This window comes from Lotus japonicus, chromosome 1 (assembly GCF_012489685.1).
Source record: "Lotus japonicus ecotype B-129 chromosome 1, LjGifu_v1.2".
Taxonomy (NCBI): Eukaryota; Viridiplantae; Streptophyta; class Magnoliopsida; order Fabales; family Fabaceae; genus Lotus; species Lotus japonicus.
Genome location: NC_080041.1, coordinates 111,530,144 through 111,545,880, shown reverse-complemented (window position 1 = coordinate 111,545,880; position 15,737 = coordinate 111,530,144). Strand labels below are relative to the sequence as shown.

General features: G+C 35.2%; 4 protein-coding genes across 32 annotated transcripts; 2 read left to right on the top strand and 2 right to left on the bottom strand.

Moving 5' to 3' along the window:
* The first annotated feature begins 1,684 nt into the window (after window positions 1-1,684).
* LOC130729251 (probable glutathione S-transferase) lies at window positions 1,685-3,013 on the top strand. Its single transcript, XM_057580936.1, has 2 exons — window positions 1,685-2,169; window positions 2,399-3,013. The coding sequence occupies exons 1-2, from the start codon at window positions 1,849-1,851 to the stop codon at window positions 2,750-2,752; spliced, it is 675 nt and encodes a 224-aa protein (XP_057436919.1). The 5' UTR covers window positions 1,685-1,848; the 3' UTR covers window positions 2,753-3,013.
* A 110-nt stretch (window positions 3,014-3,123) lies between these two features.
* Window positions 3,124-4,960, bottom strand: LOC130729248 (probable glutathione S-transferase). Its single transcript, XM_057580933.1, has 2 exons — window positions 4,024-4,960; window positions 3,124-3,776 (listed from the first exon to the last, which is right to left on the bottom strand). Exons 1-2 carry the CDS (start codon window positions 4,339-4,341, stop codon window positions 3,417-3,419), a joined length of 678 nt encoding a protein of 225 aa, XP_057436916.1. The 5' UTR covers window positions 4,342-4,960; the 3' UTR covers window positions 3,124-3,416.
* Window positions 4,961-5,140: 180 nt separating this feature from the next.
* Window positions 5,141-6,656, bottom strand: LOC130729250 (probable glutathione S-transferase). The gene is made up of 2 exons (XM_057580935.1): window positions 6,208-6,656; window positions 5,141-5,624 (listed from the first exon to the last, which is right to left on the bottom strand). The coding sequence occupies exons 1-2, from the start codon at window positions 6,526-6,528 to the stop codon at window positions 5,271-5,273; spliced, it is 675 nt and encodes a 224-aa protein (XP_057436918.1). The 5' UTR covers window positions 6,529-6,656; the 3' UTR covers window positions 5,141-5,270.
* Window positions 6,657-8,453: 1,797 nt separating this feature from the next.
* On the top strand, window positions 8,454-13,509 carry LOC130729246 (uncharacterized). 29 transcript variants are annotated; one of them, XM_057580927.1, is made up of 9 exons: window positions 8,454-9,176; window positions 9,277-9,341; window positions 11,161-11,221; window positions 11,325-11,417; window positions 11,766-11,824; window positions 11,946-11,976; window positions 12,255-12,289; window positions 12,924-13,036; window positions 13,110-13,509. In XM_057580927.1, the coding sequence occupies exons 2-8, from the start codon at window positions 9,304-9,306 to the stop codon at window positions 12,928-12,930; spliced, it is 324 nt and encodes a 107-aa protein (XP_057436910.1). In that variant the 5' UTR covers window positions 8,454-9,176; window positions 9,277-9,303; the 3' UTR covers window positions 12,931-13,036; window positions 13,110-13,509. The 29 variants fall into 29 exon arrangements, 9 of the variants coding, with proteins under 9 accessions (XP_057436910.1, XP_057436914.1, XP_057436911.1 ...); XM_057580931.1 differs by lacking the exon at window positions 12,255-12,289 and adding an exon at window positions 12,831-12,846 and having other exon boundaries at window positions 8,455-9,176; XM_057580928.1 differs by having other exon boundaries at window positions 8,456-9,176; window positions 12,931-13,036.
* The last annotated feature ends 2,228 nt before the right edge of the window (window positions 13,510-15,737 follow it).

Here is a 15,737-nt window from a genome sequence, read left to right as displayed (position 1 = left end):
ATGGTTTTCCTTGCTCATTAGTACTATAACAAATTTTGGTTCCTTAGGTTTTTTTTTTCCAATGACTGTAGGTTTATGCACTTTCAAAGCTTCTCACCGAGGAAGCAACATTTAAATTTGCAAAAGAGAATGACATTGATAAAACAAGCACTGTTGCAGGCCCATTCTTTACTGCTAATGTACCATCAAGTGTTAAAGTTCTACTGTCACCATTAACAGGTGATTTTCTCATCAATCTACATGTTATTCCACGTTTGGAAGAGCTTATTTAAACTTATCTTACGACATAAACGCTAATGCAAGTGTTTGAGTGAACTTATGAAACTTATGATAATGTTCGAACTTATTTTATAAGCTGCTTAGATTACCTTATGAATTGACACTTATATCCACTTATAAACTATTTTAGGCCTACTGCAATAAGTTTCTTAGATTAGCTTATGAGTAATATCTTATGTGAAAAGAGCTTAGGCAATAAACACTTAATAAGTTATTTACCAAAACACATATATCACTCATTCTCAAATTTCTAACATTAAATTCCCCAAAACATTTCATGTAAAGGCATTTTTATGTAAAGTATAACTTTCTCTATCCTGTTTCAAGAAAAATCTGGCTGACAAGTTAAAACAGTTTCCCTGCAAATAAATTTAGACCATAAGGAGCATATTCCTAATAACATGTACTAAATGTTAGTAGTCATGGGGTTACTTAGTTGCAAACTGCATAAGTCATTAAGCTCTTGCAGTCATGTTCATTACTGAGCAATTATCTAAGCTAAACCAGTTTCAAGTGGGTATTGGCTTCAATCTGTTTATCTGGATTTGTTGTAGACTCTATGAGTGCATATTATTGCAATACTTATGGAGATTGTAGACAATAGGTAAAACTAATTCATTTCATGGTAATTTAGTTAACTTATTTCATAGGAGTATGACTGATTCCATGTGTATATATCATTTTCTAGGAGATAAACTAATGTCAACTGTGATTATTGATGCAGGTATTCAATTGATCTTGGTTGGAGTAACTATACTTGATTCTGATCACTTCCTTGAGTTGCTTTTACTGTTGATTTTGAATACTGGAAATGTGTAGTTTCTAAGTCTTATCTAAATGGTAGGGGAATTCAATAGTCTATTGTATTTTGTGTCTGATGTTTTTGTCTCTAGGATGAGAGGAGTGTTCTCATGATTTTCTCTCTCTATGAATATACCACTTGGCATGAATTTTTGTTTAAGTTTTACATGCAAGATTGCACCTGAGATCACACCTACAAGATCACCTATTTGTGCAAATTATTTCCTTGCCATTTACATGCAAGATTGTGCCAAACAACACACACAGAGCGTGAAGCACAGTTTATATTGGAAAGTTATCTAATTAATGTCGAAACTGAAGATGATACGTAAAAACATCAATAGAAAATAATTATGATCAGTGAAAAATACATGTATTCCATATATATCAATACTCATTTATACTCAATGATAATGATTAGTAGTTGATTCGAATTAAAATTCCCCGTGTATCGCACGGGTCAACGGGCTAAATACTAGTAATAATATATCGTTCAATCCGGCCTGTAGTGTTTCATTTAAAAAACAGAATAAATACAGTTTCACACTTTCACTCGACTACAATTTAATTAGTTTTATTGCTGATGTAACCCCACACATCATCACTTCAACTCTTCAAGGCCGATCTTCTGGATTTGTCAGCCAACAACGCATCATCTTGTCTTGGTTCTATAAAGAGCCACAATACCATAAGCCCTCTCAGACAAAAGCAAATAACTTAACAGTATTTCTAAATCGAGAGAATTCAATTTCAAAGTGCTGCAATATAATGGCTGCATCAGGGGAAAATGTGCAACTATTGGGAATTGTGGGAAGCCCATTCGTGCGCAGGGTACAGATTGCTCTCAACCTGAAGGGAGTTGAATACGAATTCGTGGAACAAATCTTTGGCCAAAAGAGTGATCTGCTCCTCAAATACAACCCAGTTCACAAGAAGGTTCCTGTGTTTGTTCACAATGACAAGCCCATAGCAGAGTCCCTTGTGATTCTTGAGTACATTGATGAGACATGGAAAAGCAACCCAATCTTGCCTTCTGATCCTTATAAGAGAGCATTGGCACGGTTCTGGTCCAAGTTCATCGATGATAAGGTAATGGAGCATTAAAATTCATACAAGTTACTCTTAGAATTTATGAAGCCTAACTCTAAACCAAAAACTAGCTTAGAGGTGAGGACTGTCTTCCTATATATAAGGGTTGTTTTAGCGATATCTTTAGTCAATGTATGACTTTTAAACAGAATTTATTCTGCCTTTAAATGTGTATACTCGTTTTAAAAAAATTGATTAGTTTTATGTGACTAAAGTCTAATTAAATCAGGTCATCGATACAACATGGAAAGCTGTTTTCATCTTGGAAGAGGCAGAGCGTGAGAAGATAATTGAAGAACTATCTGAGGCTCTGCAGTATCTTGAGAACGAGTTGAAGGAGAAGTTCTTTGGGGGAGAGGAGTTTGAGTTTGTGGACATTGCTGCTGTGTTCATAGCTTTTTATATCCCTTTGTTTCAAGAAGTAGCAGGACTGCACTTGTTAACAGCTGAAAATTTTCCCAAGCTATACAATTGGAGTCAAGACTTTCTGAATCATCCAGTTGTCAAAGAATCTATGCCCCCTAGAGACCCACTTCTTGCCATTTTCAAAGGTCGCTATGAAAGCCTTACTGCTTCAAAATAAGATCAATTTAGAGTGAACTTGGAAATTCTGATGAAAATTGCTGGAGTATGTGTTTGTCATTGAGTTATTGCTGTTAGTGTTAGTATTTCATTTGAGTGTAATATGTGTGGTCTAGGATTTCTCTATGTCATAGAAATCCAAGCATCGACATTTTCGCTTTTTCAATTAGTTAAAGAAGTGATGATTTTGTCCTTCAAAGTTGTTGCAGGCTTGCAGCAGCTGCACTTTACCAATGATTAAAATGTTTCCCATGATTATGAAGGAGAGTGTATACTATACTCAAATTGCAATTATACAGTGGCAGCAAAAAATTCCATGGATCTTTGGAAGAATATTAATACAAATTGTAATTACAAAAATTCCATGAAGAGACGGGCCCAAATCAACAATAGACTAAGCAATCAAGATATCAATCAAAATGGATATTACATCTTCACCCAACCCCTTAATACATTACATATATGGTTGTGGGTCACGTCTTTTTTATTGTCTTCAATTTATCCATTCTTAAGTACTGTGAGACCACGTCCACACTTCAGTTGAGAAATCTTAGATTATTACATATTTGATTTTGACATGAAATTTAATTTTTATCAGCAATAACTCTTTGCAAGACAGGGTAGTTCATACAATTTGCCTTTGAAATTCCAAGTCTCACTTTATATCAATCAATTTTTGAAGCAGTAAGACTCTCATATCTTGCTTTGTAATAGGCCAAAATTGGATCCCTAGGAGGAAGAGATTCTTTGACAACTGGTTGGTTAAGAAATTCTTGGCTCCATCGGTACAACTTGGGAAACTTTTCACTGGTTAACAACTGCAGCCTTGTAACTTCTTGAACTATAGGGATCCAAAAAGCTACGAAGACAGCAACAATATCAACAAACCCAAACTCCTCTCCCCCGAAGAACCTGTCTTTGAGTTCATCTTCAAGAAACTGCAGAGCCTCAACTGATTCATCAAAACTCTTCTCTCGCTCTTTTTTATCATCGCTAAAAGCAGCTTTTCGTATAGCAGTCACACACTAATTTCACAAATTATAAACAGTTTATATTTAGTAATATATTAATAAATAAATATATTGAAGGACTTAACATATTCTTATTCCGTAACATTTTTAATGGTAACATTTATGGGACTTAATGGTAACATTTGTCGAACTTCATGGACTTCATTAAACTGTGAATCAGTGCCTCACCTGTTCAATGATCGGTCCCATTTTCCGAACATTAGTATTAGAGATGAAGTAGAGAAGAATAGTGAATTGTTACCTTGTCATCTATGAATTTGGACCAGAATCTGGCTATTGCTCTTTGGTAAGGATCAGAAGGCAAGATGGGGTTGCTTTTCCAGGTCTCATCAATGTACTCAAGAATCACAAGGGACTCTGCTATGGGCTTCTCATTGTGAACAAACACCGGAACCTTCTTGTGTACAGGGTTGTATTTGAGAAGCAGATCACTCTTATTTCTCAAGTTTTCTTCAAGAAATTTGTATCCAACTCCCTTAAACTTCAGAGCAATTTGTACCCTGCACACAAATGGGCTCCCCAAACCCAAAAGCTTCACGTCTTCCTGATGTGAAGACATTGCAGCGATTTAGCTATCTTCTCAAATGACTAGTAGTTAATTTACTTGTGTTCAGTCTGTGATTAATTCCTAACATCTTCTGCTATTTGTAAGGCCAGACAGGGTCTTTATTCATTTTATGATACATCGTTGATCATATTGCTCTTATTATATTACATACGGTGACTTCACACACAAAAAAGAAACACGCACATGGTGAATAAAGAATGGAAAAAAAGGTAAGTTGGACCTGGAGAGTTCTATTTAATGAAGATGCTGCAGCCATTATGCATTAAGAATTTGATTAGCACGTTGATATACAAATATTAAATGTAGATTAGACATGGAAAATGATAGGCCAAGAATTTGATTAGCGTAGACACCCGCAATCCTTGAGTTTGATCTTTTTATTACTTCATACAATTCTGTACACTTGCAGAAATAGGTCATGAATATCTGACACCTAATTGCACGCGGGACATTGAGGCTACTCATCTCACTTTCAAAATCGCTCAGGTGCTCTCGAGGTTCTGTTATCCCTACGTAGGGTTAGACCACGAGTGGAATTTATGAAGCAATCCACGAGTTTGAAATTTTCAGTCATTGCAATGTAATATTTGTTTCAATTCTCTTGTGTGTTAGGATACTGAATTACTGATTGTGCGTAACGTAAGCAGATTGTTTCGTTCACTTCTTCTTGCAAAATGAATGCTAATATTTTTGTACACGGGTGACAAGATCAGTGTCCAAACAACATTTGGGCTAAGACCTAAGAAAATTATACATTGAAATAGCAAAAATGACAACAGATCCTTAGATCTTTTTGACAGAGAATCTTGGATTATTATTACATATATCATTTGGACATCAAACCCAATCAGCAATAACTCATTGATAAACTTGTAGTTCATACAATTCCTTAAAAATTCCAAGTCTTACTCTATATTAATCTATTTAGAAGCAGCAAGACTCTCATAGGTAGCTTTGAAATAGGCCAAAATTGGATCTCTAGGAGGCAGAGATTCTTTGACTACTGGGTGGTTAAGAAGTTCTTGGCTCCATTGATACAGCTTTGGGAACTTTTCACTGGTCAACCACTGCAGCCCAGTAACTTCTTCAACTATAGGAATATAAAAAGCTATGAAGACAGCAACAATATCCACAAACCCAAACTCCTCTCCCCCGAAGAACTTGTCTTTGAGTTCATTCTCAAGAAACTGCAGAGCCTCTAGTGATTCCTCATAATTCTTCTCTCGCTCTTTCTCATCATCGCTAAAAACAGATTTCCGTACAGCAGGCACGCACTGATTTCATAAACGATTAGTTACAAATTTATCAAAGGACGTTCTAACTTCTAATAGTAACATTTTCTCATTCTAGTACACTTTTTAGTACTTGGACTCTCTGCTGAGTCTTTTAGCAGTAAAATGACAGGTGTTTAAATTTGTTGGCCATTTCAATTTTTAATCAATCTGAATCGTTTAAAATCTAAATCAAGGACCAAAACTTTGCAAACATAGCTGCAAAGGATCCATGTTCACATTTTTATGGTAACATACTAACATCTGCAATTTGACTTCATTTTTTACTGCTAAAATTCGATAACTAGACAAAAATATATATCCTCCAAATTAAAAAATCAACTATAACTCGAAGACGTACTCCTAATATTTACAAATCATAATAATAGTTTATGTTGGTTCTGAAATGAATTTGACCAATCATTAATATGATTTTATACAAAGTTCATGCAATTTATGTATGAAATTTGTTTTGAACTTTTCACGTTGACAAGCGACTATCAGAGACTTCATATATAGATGTCATTAAAGTTAAGTTTATGTGACTAATCAGCTCAGAAAAACGAAGAAAGAATAACAGAATTACCTTGTCATCGATGAACTTGGACCAGAAACGAGCCAAGGCTCTTTGGTAAGGGTCAGAAGGCAACATAGGATTGTGTTTCCATGTCTCATCGATGTACTCAAGAATCAAAAGGGACTCTGCTATGGGCTTCTCATTATGAACAAACACAGGAACCCTCTTATAAACAGGGTTGTACTTGAGGAGCAGATCACTTTTATTGCTCACATCTTCTTCCAGAAATTTGTACTCAACGCCCTTTAACTTCAGAGCAATCTGAACCCTGTTGACAAATGGGCTTCTCACAAATCCCAAAAGCTTCACCTCTTCCTCACATACGGCCATAGGAGCACCTCAATAATCAATCACGACCTTAACTCTATGAAGTTATGTATTTGGTCTGAAGAATCCAAAGTTGTTCTGGCTTTTTATAGAGCGATTGAGCGAAGACTATTAATTAATTTCTATTAACTTTCAATCTTAGGCATTGTTGACCAGAAATCTAAAAGAATAACGAAGATTAAAAAGTGGCCTTGAGAAATTAATGTTAGAAATAAGGAGTCACAACACACTTCATATCTATCTATCTATCTATAAACTATATAAAGGGAGAGTTTTAGCAGCCTTAGGGGTAAATCTGTCAATCAAAAAATAATTTTAAAGAGAATAAAGCTTGACCATGGATATTTTGGTAAAAGTCCCTTTTATTTCACTTGGATTGAATGTCAGCCATTGATTCACAATAAGTTATTATTTATGGATCAAATCTTCGCCATCGAAATCCTCCAGCAATCTCCTTCTTTATTTCACTGATGTTTTGGGGAAAAATTTATTATGGACCACTTTTGTGTGGTGCAAAATTACACCACCCCCTTTAGACCTAGAATAACAGGTTTTTTTTAAAAAAATCAAAAAAACATATTTTCTTAACCTTTAATTAATTATTAGATTAATTGAATTAGCTTTTAACCTAAATGGTCAAACACATTAATCCTCAATTAGCAGATCCTAAACAGTAAACACTATCAATCACACTATACTACTACTAACTATTGAATCAAACAACAAATCGAAGGCTGCAAGCTTTGACACCTCCCTCTGAAACAAGACAAATGCAAGAGGATGATGGATTGTTTTATTATTGTAGGATAATAACATAATTTTCCTCAGAGACAACCAATTCCTCGCGTAGTTTTCTACTACTTGCTGCAATTCAATTAACTAATTGTACTATAAGGAAACAGTAGCATAAGCATCCCAATCGAAGCAATATGACGATGATTCGATGAAGGAAAGTGCAGAGGAAGGAAAATTCAACGAAGATGGAAACCATATCTAAGATTTGTGCAGAAAAGCTTCAAGAAGAAGGTGAATTTTCTGTAGTAACCCATACCGAATTTGGGGGTTTTGTTGGGATCCACCTTCTTGTTGTGCAGAAAACTAGATCTAAAACCGAGACCTTCAAGATGCGAAGACCACCTGGGTCCGTCACTTCCTTCTAATCAATTTCTGAGCTTCCTAAACAATATGGGAGAGACCAAAAGAGGAAATGGGTAACTTTGAAATCAGAAATTGTAGACAGAAAGGTTTGAACTTTACAGAGAGAGAGAGTGGAGATTGAACGAACATTGTCTGACGGAAAGTTTCTAAGCTCAAATGACTAGCCCCAATAAATCACCAAATCCCAGCAATCAAACCCATAATCATCATCAAAATACCCATAACCCGCACCACCACCAAGTTTATGGCTTCTTCTTCTTAAGATCTGGTTGTTGCAGGCCTTGTTTCATCCACCACCACCGCGACTTTCTTTCTCCGATCCCGGTCAAACCACGAGTCATATGAAGGAACCACCACCACCATAATGCTCCCCTCGCCCTCCGCAACAAAACTCCCAAGTCAGATCGTCGTTCCACCACCGCCGGCCGCCACCACCGCCTCCTGTAAATGGCTTTTCCAGCCGATTCTTTTGGCCTTTGAAGAAACCAACACCACCACGATGATCCCCACCACGAGGAGAAGAGGTACCAGCCCTCGATTCTTCTCTAGCGACATCGCCGCCCTTCGCCGGTGGTGGTGCCAAGAAAAAATTGAAGGTTTGGTCATGAAGAAGAAGAGGTTAAAACTAATTAATAAATATCACAAATTAATTAATTTTTGTGATTAATAAATATGTATTTTTATTTTTTTTTAAAAACCGGAAAACCTGCAATAGCAGGTCAAAAGGGAGGTGATGCAACTATAGACCACAAAAAAGTGGTCCATAGTAAACGCCTCCATGTTTTGGTTTCTCCTTTTTCATCCGTTTTCATTCTTCCAGGGCTTTTAATCTCCCTTTCATGTCTTCCGTTCCATCTTCACTCTCTTTGCCTCTCTCCCTCTTCTGTTTCTTTGTTTGCGATGTTGAGGCCAGGGATTCCTCTCCCCATTACATCGCAAGGCCCTCTCTTTAACCCCCAAAGTTGTGGCTGTCGTTTTTTTCCGCAGCGGCATCGGCATCGGCGACGAGGTGAAGACCCTGAGGGGCGGGCTCCGGCGGCGTGCGAGGTAGGGGAGATAGGTGGATGGCGAACTGAGGAATCTGTCCCGTCCATTAGGAACTGCGGAATCGACTGCGAGATTCGCACAGCAGGTCATAAAAATCTTCTTCTCCTCTATTTTATCCCTATTTGTGTATCTGCTCTTCTTACTCTGCTCTGGGTTGAAGCCTTGGTTTAAATCGCGGCCCTTTGCGGCTTCACATTATTTTCTTCTTGGCAGATTTGCGGCTTCACTAATCTGTGGTAAGGGTTTCTTCTCGAATTTACTGTCCTCAGATTCTTTATTTGTTTTTTTTTCTCTGTTCTGAATCTGTTAGCTACCCCTCTAGACTATGTTTTGTTTGCTTTATCTATTTATTTTACAAATTGAGTGTCAGAAAGGTTGAAAGACAGGCTAGCGGAGTTTTCAAAATGTGAGTATGAGCTGTTTGATGAATTGACCAGTTCAATCAGGTTGGTTGCCTCACTCTAATCCAATGTTTGGCTTCTGTTACTAGCATTTTTTACCATCTCTTTGATACTCTTTTGTATGATTATGGATTTTCTGGACCAGAGGAGAAGAGCATTGGATGGCATAGAGATGATAACACACCCTACCTCAAACAACATCACCTTTCAGTGAGGTTTATTCAACCTTTTTTACGTATTGATATCCTGTTATAATTTGCACTCTTGCTGATAGACAACTTTTACCTTCAATTGGTAAAAACATTGAAGGCTCATGTAGTCAAGGTGTTATAATTTTACTCTTGTTTGAATGGGAACAAGGTCAGCGAACTTTCTTATCTTCCTCTCTTACAGTTTGAAACTTTTTCTGCTTTTGTTTCATGTACTATTTTAGTTTGTCTTCTTCATTTTTCTGCTTAATTGATCAATGAGTTATTATTATCATCATTGTCATAGTTGCTAAGTGGTTTTGTAATCTATGTATGAGCTTTTGGATTTCAAAGTTTTGGGTGATTTGTGTTTGTTTCTTTTGATATTTTATTGGTTTCTTTGAGAAAAACTAAGGAGAACAATCAGAATTCTTCTCTCTGGCCAGGGTAAATTCGAGGCTCATAATCTACTACATCTTAAAAGAGAGTCATGAATTCACTATTCATAAGAGAAGTTTTCATCTGGACCGTCCATTTATTTACTCATGTTTTGCTATTTCAATCTTGGCCATTCATGTTTTGCTATTCCACTGGTTTCTTATTTCCCCTTTTTCCCCCAATTCTTCCTCTCCATGACCTCAGTGCTGGCGTTGTGGAAGGAGAAGTCGCGTGCAGACTCACTACGTTGGATCAGTTCATTCAATCAGACTCACTAGGTGTATGAGTGGTTGGATATTGCAGAAGTGAGAAGATGATGAAGTTTCAAGGAAGGAGGGTAGAGTAGTTTTCTTAAGGGGAAAGAACAAATTTTGGGTTTTACTGTTTTCATGGATCACGATTGATGAAAAATCCCGTCACCGTGACATCTCCTTCTTCGTGCCAGCCTGTGTTCTGAGTTCTGACAGCCGACGTCTGCACAGTGCACATGAGGATGGTAGATTGAGTTAGGTTGGAATTTGATGGAGATTTGACATTGGATAAAGGAGAAAGCAAGGAGAAGGAGAAGAGATGATGATGATGGAAAATACGAAATTTCGTCACCATGGATTGTTAGGTCAGAAGCACAACAGAAGGAGAAGAGAAGACGGTGGAAGGAAAAGGAAGCTATGATGGCTGGCAGGATAGATCATCATTGAGAACGAGTGTTGTCAGGTGTGGGAGCTTTCCCTGATGTCAGGTCAGTACAAGGGGTTGGTATTTCCAGCCTGTTTGTTTGTTCCATTCAATTGTCACTGGTTTTCCCTTTCCAATTGTCTATAAATACTGCCTTAGTTTGTTGGATATGCGTCCCTGCTTTTCATTCTTCCTGTTGCTATTTCTCTACATATCTGAGAATTGGTCTTTCCACCAATCTTACTGATGGCGTTTACGGCTGTAATATCACCTTCAACTCCTCATTTGGGTTTTTTGTTGATAGGTTTAGCCTTGCTATTGTTTATTTTTGAGTTATTCACTGTTGTGTGTCCGTCCTTCTTTCTAAATTCCAGATCTGAGTGCATTCCCAAGGAGCAAATCGTGGGTGAGCAATCCTTGGGTCAGTAAGAAATCTAAATCGATTTAAATGATACTGATTTTCTTTGATTTTTTCTTACTTTTGATTCATCTTCCATATATTTATCTTCTGTGTGTTTCTTCAAATCAAGTTGGCTATAAATATTCCCACAACCCTCCTCGATTTTTAAACCTTCATATTCTTCATGTTCAGTTTCCATGTTTGCTTGTATGAGTAATAAGGTTCACGAGTTAATGATTTGAGCTCTAATTCTTTTACTTCTGCATAAATTAGCAGGTATCAGAAACTTATAATGTAGCTTCTCAACCTCATAAAATTATTTTTGCAGGAATCACAACATTGAAAACTCACTTAGCTGCTATCGAGAAGCTTTTGATGTTGTTATATTGGTAAGTGGATTGGGTGGATGGATAGATACATCTTAGTATGTTATTTGATTTTAGATGACTAATGTTTACTCTTACAATGGTGTTTGATTTTCTTTGTTGATAGTATATAACGGACTTTGTAAGGAAGCACTCCAACAAAATCCTGTACCTGTTTAGTGTTTTCCTGCACTGCAGTTCAGCTATGAATAGTGCAGAGGTGAGGAAGTTGAGAGATGCACATAATCTTTGTATCTAAACAAACTTAAACTATAGACAAGTCTGTGATGCTTTTTAAACTGACATTTACCTTAAAAGATGCATGTATATCCATAGTGATTATACATAGTTTGTTTTTCCTTATTTGCTTTATCAGAAAGGAACGGAACCCACTGAACTTTCATATTCATAGTTTGTGCTCATATTGGTATTTGCCAATTTCTTCTGATTCCCAAAAAAAAATATAACAGACTTTATATTTCTAATAAATAATGCTGAATTGAAGTAAAAATACCAGAAGAATAGATGACAAGCTTGCTAATTCTAACTTGCAAAATATTTCCTGCAGAATGATGCACCCATGTGGGGAGTTATCAATCTGGCCTCTCTTCTGTGTTCAAGTGGGAGGTGATTATTTTGCAGAAATCACATATTCTTAGCAGTCTCATTGTTTTCTTGTCTTGCACATCCCAGACCACTCATTAATCTGATTATTTCTAGACTAATTGTTTTCAGACGTAATGTGCAGATGCAGGGCTTTGGTCATAGAAGGCTTTGAGGTGAATTTTTGCTATAGCAGTAGTTTAATTTTATGCTTTTCCCCAGCATGTTTCTACCAGTTTTTTAATCAAGGTGATCAAAAGTTAAGTTCAAATCAACCTGAAATTAATTTACTGCTTTGACCTTATTTTTTCTCCTATCAGATTTTATTATAGGTGTTATTATAGATCTCCTTTCACATGAGAAACAAACGATGATCATAAAAATGAAATGATGAAGGTTTATTTCTATTTCACAACTACCTGTTTGAATTTTGGGCTGCTTGAATTTTGGACAGAACTTTGATTCAAGGGTGTCATCCTTCTTTGATATGTAAGAATTCATTTCGTTTTAGCTTTGAAATTAGTTTTACTTTAATTTTAGGGAAGAATTTGGGTCTGATATGGAAGTGGGATGGACTTCAACGGGATTTTGTCATTCATTTTAAGTTATTTCTCCATTATGATTGCTCCATTGTATCTTTTATCTGGCTTTCGGAGTTAGATGTCAAGCATTTCAGATCTTTGTCATAGAAAAGGACAATTGATTTTACTTTAATTTGAGTGTGTGCATGAATTGTTTCTTAGGTGTCTTTTGAATGACTAAACAAGTCAGAACTTGCAATTTTCATTGTTGTGGGAGCTGAGCCTGGTTCTTTGTGGTTCCCATAAACATTGAAAAAAACCATCGAAGTTGTACGGTGAACTAGATAACATAATTAATTTATAAATGATAGAAATAATAAGGACATAATTCAAATCCACGAGTAAGAGATAATTGATCTTTTTGACATATTAACTTGCTCTACTCATGGCTTTCATTTCTGTTTCCATTTCACTACATAATTCATTTCTAAAATCCTAATATATGACAGCATGTTGCACTTTTGGGTAAGTGATTTTACCGATTCTGTGTTTTGCACACGATAGTGCTTCAGTGGGGAATATATGAATTGACACTATTCAAGCTTTTAGATAAACCAAATGGTGGAGAGACTGGCTGAATCAAGTGACTGCAGTGAGTACTGAATGCAGTGAATCCAGATCCCGGATGGATGAGATAAAGTTTATCTTTTATCAGGTAAGCCCCTAATTACGTGGTTTTTTTATTATTAGTTTGTAATTCTGATGCTAACTTTATACATTATTTGCAGGACTTGTGTTCATACACCATTGCCCAAACTCTTTATTTTCCATATGTTAAAATCTGAACCATGTCTTGGACTATTCCTCTTCTCATCAACCATGTGTATTTTTACTGTGGACGAGCCCTATGTTTTATCAAGTGCTGATTCTTTATTACACATGAGGTTCTAGATGGTGACATATGCACAATAAGAGATGTTTAAACGGATGAATCGGCCAAAATCTAGATTAACCCTTTATGCTCATCTGCATTGTTTAAAATGTCATTGTTCATGGATTTTTATTTTCTCTTTGAAATAGCATTCAACCATTCACCATTGTAAAAGATGCATATGCCTTGCTCCTTTATGCTATTTAGTATCTATTTGTACTTATATTAAGTATCTATTTATGGTGGGTTGCCCAAAAGTATGTTTTACGGTTTCCATTATTTGTTTAAGATTGAGAATGTATGTTGGAAACAAAGTAAGACAATGGATGTCAAGAGGGTTGTTGGGAAGAGTCACCAAGTGGGTTCAGACAGTTTGCTAATTCTGCATGCTTTTGAAAAGATCATGGAAGTTTATTTTGGTAACAAAGTTGATGGGCTGGTCAAGTATGCTGGTGTCTTGCATGGCTTAGAGGTTAAAAAATATCTCATGGGTTATTTATTGCCTTTCATTTTTACTCTCAATATAAATGAGAATCGTACATATTCTGGTCATCAATGAGATTCATTTATCAATTCTTTTAAATCTCTTCCCTTGCACCTTTTATCCCCCTATCATAATAATAATATACTTTTTTACCACTTATTAGTAGGAGTTATAAAACTAATAAAAGGGAGTGTGTTTTTTTCATAAGCCATGAATTTTTTTTTTGATACATCGGAAAATCATGAATATATATATTGAATAGTGTGATATACTAATATTTTTTTTGACGGTCGATATACTAATATTAAAAAGATGTATTACTCATGAAAGAACCTGAAGCCTAATATTATACAGATGTATTCAGCACAAGATACGATCTATCTTTCTTGGACCCGATTCAAAAAAAAGTTTTAACACATTTTACTCTATTTTTTTAAGGTAACTTATTCAATTTTCAAAAAAACAAAATTAACACAATTTACTCTATTTTTGTAAGGTAAATTACTCAATTTTTAATGTTTCTTTACGCTTATTTTTCTTCCTCATAACTTACTTTATATTTCTTATTGTGATGTGTGTTTATCAAGTGACTTGCCAAGGATCATTCGTACAAAGTTACAATTAATAATTGCTCTACTATCTCTTTTTTTTTTGGGTAATACTTGCTCTACTATCTCTATTATCTATTAATTACATTTCATTTAATTTATCTATATGTCAACAATTCAATCAAATAACTTTTTTTTTGTTACAAGTGGATAATATGGTTGAAGGTAGCGCCAATGTATAGGATGACTGATAAAATGTTTATAATATGTAATTTGTCTTATTAACTATAAACAATTAAACAGTTTAGTTGTGTTTGTTGTATATTAAAATACCGCTTAACTTATCATTTTATCATTTGTGCATTATCAACAAATATTGTATAATAATTATAATAAAATTGTAAGAACTCCATACGTACATGGGTTTCGTATACACTAAAGTTAATTATCGGTTTATTGTCACCTATCTATTGACAAAGTTAATAATAAAGTTTTTTTATTTTAAATAATTGCTTAGATTACAAATTATTACTAATTGTATGTAAATTCATCTATTCATTTTATAAAATTATAGAATTAAAAATCATAAAACATAGAATCGCTTGTCCGTGCATTGCACGGAAACGGGCTATGATCCTAGTTAGATATAAGTGTAAGAATTTAGAAAATTAGCTCTTTTTTTTTCTCTTCTTTCTTGATTACTAAATTTAACCTCTTAAGCGGGAGTTACGGTTAGAAATAAAGTCACTTTTAATTATAAAATGTAGGTTTCGCAGTTACAAAAATGAATAGTCATGAATTATTATGCATTAAGGAACATTAAGTGTGTTTAAGGGTCATCATTATTTGTTATGTAACCACTAAGCGTTAGCTTTATGTCTATTTAGTATTTTTAATTGAGGTGTTGTGTATTGGTTATGAATTACACTTCAATAAATGGAGTACCTTCAAGTGAAAAAAGCTCTGGTGAATCCTAAAAAGGTATTCTATGTGTTAATTAATGTATTGTTTGATAATCATAATTTATATTCACCTAAGCAATCAAATGGAATATTTGAGGGCATCATTTTGCATTTACGGCGAGACTATGTCTTTAGAATATTTTTAAATTTTAAGACGGGTTGCTTTGAAATCTACCAAGATGGAGGCAAGAAGTTCATCAGCCTCTTTATAAATCCTATGATCTTATCCTATATTAATATTTACAAATGAGCCCGGAAGGAGATACTGTGAAACATACATAAGGGGAACAAGAACATATACATGTTTTGATGCTATCTTTCCATTTCTGTGTAAATCTATATTATTCACTTTCCTGTAAGACTTGGATGATTAAAATTGGTGTTCGCAGCACTTTTTCTTCATTGATGTTAATATTAGGGATGTTGTGGATGAGTAGAGGGATATTGCGTATTTCAATCTTTAATAAACTGATATTTCCTGCTTTGGACTA